The sequence below is a fragment of the Venturia canescens genome, chromosome 7 (genome assembly GCF_019457755.1).
Source record: "Venturia canescens isolate UGA chromosome 7, ASM1945775v1, whole genome shotgun sequence".
In the NCBI taxonomy this organism is placed as follows: Eukaryota; Metazoa; Arthropoda; class Insecta; order Hymenoptera; family Ichneumonidae; genus Venturia; species Venturia canescens.
In genome coordinates, this window is record NC_057427.1 from 533,166 (window position 1) to 539,229 (window position 6,064).

Consider the following 6,064-nt stretch of genomic DNA (forward strand, 5'->3'; position numbering starts at 1 on the left):
ATTTCGATATTGTGCTCGAACCGTCCGTTCGTATATCGTAGAAATCGAAAAAAAATTGTTTCGATTAAAACTCAACTACGCAGGCAGCAGCATCGTTTCATTTTTACAACACACCTGAGCCTAAAAAAAAATTGTTATCGAAAAAAAAAAAAAAGTGGACCAAAGGATGATGGAACATTTGCAGGTATCGACATGACGCAGAGTCCCGGGCGCGACAGTCCCGGAAGTTCGGGTTCCGGATCTGGCTCGAGACACTCGACGGCTTCCCTCGATTCTGGGAGAGCTTCGGGCTACCATTTGGGTGGGCCGCGAGGACCCGGAGCACTCGCTTCGTCGCCCAGATGCTCGATCAGCTCATTGGGCAGCCATCCGGACAGACCGGCGGATCTCGATGTCGTACACGCTTGGCTCACGGAATTACAGTTCGACGAGTATTTTCCACTTTTTGCTTCCGCCGGCTACGATCTCGCTACCATTACTCGCATGACTCCTGAGGATTTGACAGCAATAGGTAAACCACTTGCTGTTTCTTATTGACGAGCGCAGTCAACTTTTCAAATTATAATTTCGATTTGAGCACAAGAATGACTTTTGAATGTATAATAGTAGAACGAGAAGAGAGCTGAGCAGCAGCAGCAGCAGCAATTTCGAGTATTAATCAATGTTCCATCTCCGTTTTGACAAATTTCAAAGGAATCAAAAAGCCCAATCATAGAAAGCGATTGAAAGCGGAGATCGACAATTTAAACGTCGGGGATGGATTGCCCGAGCACGTGCCAGGCTCTCTCGAGGAGTGGCTAAGATTATTGAGACTGGAAGAATATCTCGGTGCTCTTCATCAGCAAGGAATGAGGTCGGTCGAAGATGTGACGACGCTGACTTGGGAAGATCTTGAGGACATTGGTATCGTTCGTCTCGGTCATCAGAAGAAATTGCTTCTCGCTATTAAACGAGTTAAGGACATAAGAGCTGGAAAAAGAATTCAACCGTTGGATCTTGCGCGACTTCCACCTCACCCTGGTCACACGCAGGTACGTTTTTCATATAATTTCAAGTTTTTTCCGTTTATATATACATAAATATTTATTTATCATCACAACTCTTTGGGTTCGTTTTAATTCGCAGGATGTTGTGATTCAACGCGGCGGTCCGGACTTGCCGTCTCCGGATGAAGATTGTTCTTCTCCAGTTTTAAGGTCGTTTCAACGGGTCGGAAACGAGGCTACCTCAACATGGAGAAGTATGTACGCAGCTCTTCCAGGAGGTTTGGAATACAGTACTATAAATCGAGGGAGCGCTGGTTCCCGAGGTAAATCACTCGAGAGCCTCGAGGACGCTCCTCTCGTTTATCCTCCCTCGCCGGCGCCGACGTCACACGCCGATCCAATCGGTTGGCGACCGAGGTGTTTCGAGGACGGTGATTTGACGCCGACGAATGAAGCAGCGACGAGTGTCGATGCCGGGGGCGGAACTTTGCCGAGGCCGAGACATTGCCTTGTTCGTCCACGGCCCGTTGCAAAGGTAAAATAAAACCTTTCGAACTTTCGCAAATTTTCGACTCATTCGTTGAATAATCGAGTGCACAAACTTTTGATTGGCGTACATCGATTTCTTGAAATTTAAAACTGGAATGCCTGAAGACGAAATTACAATAAAAAAATGCAGTGGTTCAATCAGGTCACGGCGACACCAGGACAGTTCAAATCATTGCCACGTGACTTTGACAACAAGTATCAGTTGACTTACGGCCTCGAGAGCAGTCCGCATCTGTCAAAGAGGAGACCACCCTCCCCGCCGAGACGTCAGAGCTCGAGGGAACTCGTTGCCCCGGGTGCTAATGTAAATCCGAGCGGTGACGTTGTCATTGACTGCAGCGGTCCCGTTCCAACTGCCACCTGCGATGATCATCACATACATCATCATCTTCATCATCCTCCTCCACCGGCACCTGCCCCTGCGATGCCATCGACTCCGCAAATGAATCGACCACCCTCTTCGACGATGTCTCGCTCGTGGGGAAGCGTCAGCGTCAATGTTAACGAGGAACACGAACTTATAGCTACGCTCGCCCTTCAACATCGCAACGGTTCTGACGCCAGTTTCAAGGTAACTTTTTTTTTTCTTTTCTAAACTCACCCGATTCACCGTTAATTACAAAATTTCGTATCCAAAAACATCGGATGGGAAACGCGAATGATTTTGCCTTTATCACTTTTCGTACTCTAAACAATTGATTGGTGTTCGATGTATCATATTTTGAGCACACGGACCTACGCCAATAAATCAGTTGGGACGAAAAGACAATTTGCCGAACAATTTGTTTTGCGTTTCTTTAAAAAAACTCGTACCTATCTTTTCAATGATAAAAATGTTGAATCTATCGTTAAAAGTACGATTAGGAAAGTATAAAATATGGAAGTGAATGTATTATTATCATGTTGTTGGTTTGTCAACAGTCAAGTTCGAGCACAGAGTCGGATTCACTCCCGTTTGCAAATGAAAATGCAGGCACGATCAAGCAACGAGCCGCCCGAGTACAAGAATATGCGGGCAGTCCGGGTGGGCTTGGTTCTCACGTGATGGGTGGACATCACATGGGCGGTGGTCACAACAACGTAAATAACGGGAATAATAACGGCGAAGGTGGGGGTGGTGAGCCAGCAGACGTCCTTAATGATATTGGTAACATGCTGGCTAATTTGACAGACGAGCTTGACGCGATGCTCGAAGAGGAGAAACGCCAAGGTCTAAATTCATAATCTTCACTGCCATTTTATTATTATGAGAATCCTCGATGAAATTATTCTTCCTAGTTATCTTCCTTTTCATCGTTGATTTTCGCGCCACATTGCCATAATTTAATAATGAAGAAACGAACTGAATAGAAAAAAACGAATGAAAATAACGATAAAGGGAGTTTATCCGCATTCACGATTGGACCGCTAATCAAGAATCATGAGTTGATAAACATTCCGTCATTTTGTGACTATTATCGTGCATTAATGGATGATGAAAAAACGAAAAAACAATTACCCGGAAGAAAACCACCAATCGATCAATTTTTGTCGTTCATTACCTCCAAACAGAGTTCGTACAGTCATTACCGTTTCTTCTTCTTCTTCTCTTAACATTGGTGCACCAACTTTGCCGGAACCAATTTTTTTTTTTCCTCAAAGTCTCAAAACATACAAATGAAAAATGTGAAAAAGTTGTTAAGAGTTCGAACGTCCTTCCGACACTCGTCACGAATAATCGTATATAATATTTTATTTATAATTATCGTCGTTCATACTTTGCATTTTGTTCGCTGCTTCCCATTTTATTTGTTGTTAGTGATTTTTTTTTTTTTTTTTTTTTTTTTTTTACCAGATAAAAGACGGAAATGACCGCGCGCGCGTGATTCACGTTAGGATCACGAAACTTTTTACACAGGGTCCGCTGCACAAACGAGAGGGTGTGTGTAGCTTTAGAAAGAAAAAAAATGTTTTTTCACACGATCCGATAAACGTGTTGCTACAATTTCTGCCCTAACGAAACGGCGAAGCTATTTATAGCCCTGCGAGATGGGCTTTTTTCCAAGTCTTTTTGTATTTCTCGAACGCAGAAGCACTGTTTGCGCAATAATAAAAACTATCTTCTTTTTCTATCGAGCTTATTTTTCGACATATTTATACGTCGAATATTCGTACGATAAAGGGATGTCTCGGTTCTCCGATGTCGAAAATTCCATCGTTAATCAACGGTCAAAATTTATCATCACGAAAACTTGCGATTAAATATTTTCTAATACACCGATTTTTTTAAATTCAAATATTGCGAAAGAACATTTTGTTGCTTGCAAACTTCTATGGATTTTCAAAAGCGGTATTCTCGTTTATCGTGTTATATCGATAGTGTCGATAGAGAAAGGCTATTTCCCCGGTTTTTTGCCGAGCACAGAGACGAGACACTAAACAGACATTCCAATAAGCAACAATTTATGGAAAAAATCCATGTCATAATATTTAGTAACGCGTTCCTTCTTCCACACGTGTCCTTCGTCTTATTGAAGTCGTTAGAAAGACGGCGGAATGCAATAAATTCCAGACACAATTGTTCAACGCAGAAACATATTTCGAAATGCCAATTGCAGAGATTTTTCGTACAATAAGGAATATTTATTGATCACGCATAGGCAATTTTTACACACGATTTAATGATCCCTTTGGTTTTTTTTTTAAATATATATATCGAGGAGAAAGGAGAAAAGAGGAATTTTGTAACGATCCGGCGCGAGTTTTTTTACAGGGACTCGGTCGATCAAAATTCTTTTTTACGTTTATAAAAGAATTAAAGGACGATAAAAAAAAAGTGAGGTTTTTTAGCTCCGCTCTTTATACGTCACCGTTTCATTACGAAGTTGTCGATACGACCGCAAAAAATTTTAACTTGCGGTAGATGAGTCATTCGAAGATAACAAATTGTCATGAAAAAATTTGAAAACTCCGAAGGAGAGAATGTTTGTACATGTCCCCGCCCCCTGCCTCATAGAGGAGGAGAAACAATAAATGAAATCGATCGCGAATCGCCCCGAGACGAATAATTGAAGAAAAGAAAACGACAACCCACTACTTAAAAGTGAAGAAAAAAAAAACGATTAAAGAAATCAACTTAACGTTTAAGATTAATCTATTAAAGGATGAGAAGAGAAAAGAAAGAATAATGAAAAATTAATGAAAATACAATTTGGCTCGATTATTTCGAAGTCAGCAGACTTGTCTTGTTAACTATTGTAGGTGTATAGTTATAAATAGATGTCATGAGACAGCAGTGAATTTAGGAAGAGTGTCGATACTTGTTTTTACTTTATCGATTTTCGTTTATTTCTTTCAATGACTCTACTAATCGTAGTGTAACAAATTTTCCATTTGCACATTGTACTTACATATTTTTTGAGCTCATTTGCCCATTTTCATTCGGGCTTCCGTTCGGACCCATTGAAATTGTCAAATACACGAATGATTATAATTTTTAATGTAATTTTATTGATCCGCGACGAATCAATACGATTCAGCAGCTAATAGACATCGCCTGAAATCATTGCTTCTACATGGTGTATAAATATATATATTTATATATATAAATATATATATGTATACATATTATACTGATTATAGTTTTTGTACAAAGGTATTTTCTCCTCTCCCCTCTTCCAGCGGCGATCTCGCCTATCGAGTATCAAAATACTCGCATAAATTGTATTGTATACCGCCATCCATCGATTCTCCCCCATCCTTTCCTTCATGTTGGTTTTAATATGCATTATATTATATTATTTGGTTTAACGATTGTAAAAGAATATTATTACGATCTTGGAATAAAGCCGATTGATGCAGATACGAATGTTTATTTTGTCTGAAATTCATACTCACGGTGTACCCATTTATTGGTAACCTCAGTAGCAACTGTGGTCTCGAAAATGCACATTCTGAAATTCATATCTCTACTTTTTCACATTAACTTACTTTTGTGGCCCTCAACCTTCATTATCTTTTCAGCCGTAAGAACGTTCCTGCTCGTGTGCCATATGATGAGGCTGAATATTCACCAGGGATTTTTTTGTTTTTCCACAACGCTGAGGATGGTGCATGGATAAAATCACATTCCGTGAATATTTTTCAACGAAAAATCCGTAACACAAAGAAGCTTGAAAACAATGCCTGCCATACGTTTTTTACGGATAGATCTTGTGACGATAGAATTTTAAATAACCTGGTATTTCCTTTCTATCTGCTCTCCTCTCTCGTAGTGTAAAGTTGTGACTTTGACTACCTGCTTTGATCACCTAACATTACTATCAACAGTGTCATGCGCTGCATCACTTATTCACAGCAAAAACGATACATTCGTTATTGCACCACAAAACGCGACGGCATGCATGCTTTTTATTGTTATATTGATTATGGTTTCAACGAAATACATACAGTGAATCTGTTATATATATAGATGTTGTACGTTGTACCGTACGCCGTGCGTTCGTAGGTTTGTTTCAGCAGCGAGGTATCGACTGTTGATAATGTAGAAA

The 6,064-nt window shown here is 40.4% G+C and overlaps 1 protein-coding gene across 4 annotated transcripts in view; it reads left to right on the forward strand.

Annotated features, from left to right (window-relative positions):
• Positions 1-5,378, forward strand: part of ckn (CRK like proto-oncogene, adaptor protein) — a 28,145-nt gene extending 22,767 nt beyond the window's left edge. For 3 of the 4 annotated variants that reach the window (XM_043424585.1, XM_043424586.1, XM_043424583.1), the window contains 5 exons: positions 185-511; positions 694-1,031; positions 1,126-1,521; positions 1,666-2,106; positions 2,457-5,378. In XM_043424585.1, the coding sequence (XP_043280520.1) occupies positions 185-511; positions 694-1,031; positions 1,126-1,521; positions 1,666-2,106; positions 2,457-2,759 (1,805 nt within the window). In that variant the 3' untranslated portion in view covers positions 2,760-5,378. The remainder of the gene's footprint in view (positions 1-184; positions 512-693; positions 1,032-1,125; positions 1,522-1,665; positions 2,107-2,456) is intronic. The other variant, XM_043424584.1, reaches the window with a different exon arrangement.
• Positions 5,379-6,064: the final 686 nt, after the last annotated feature.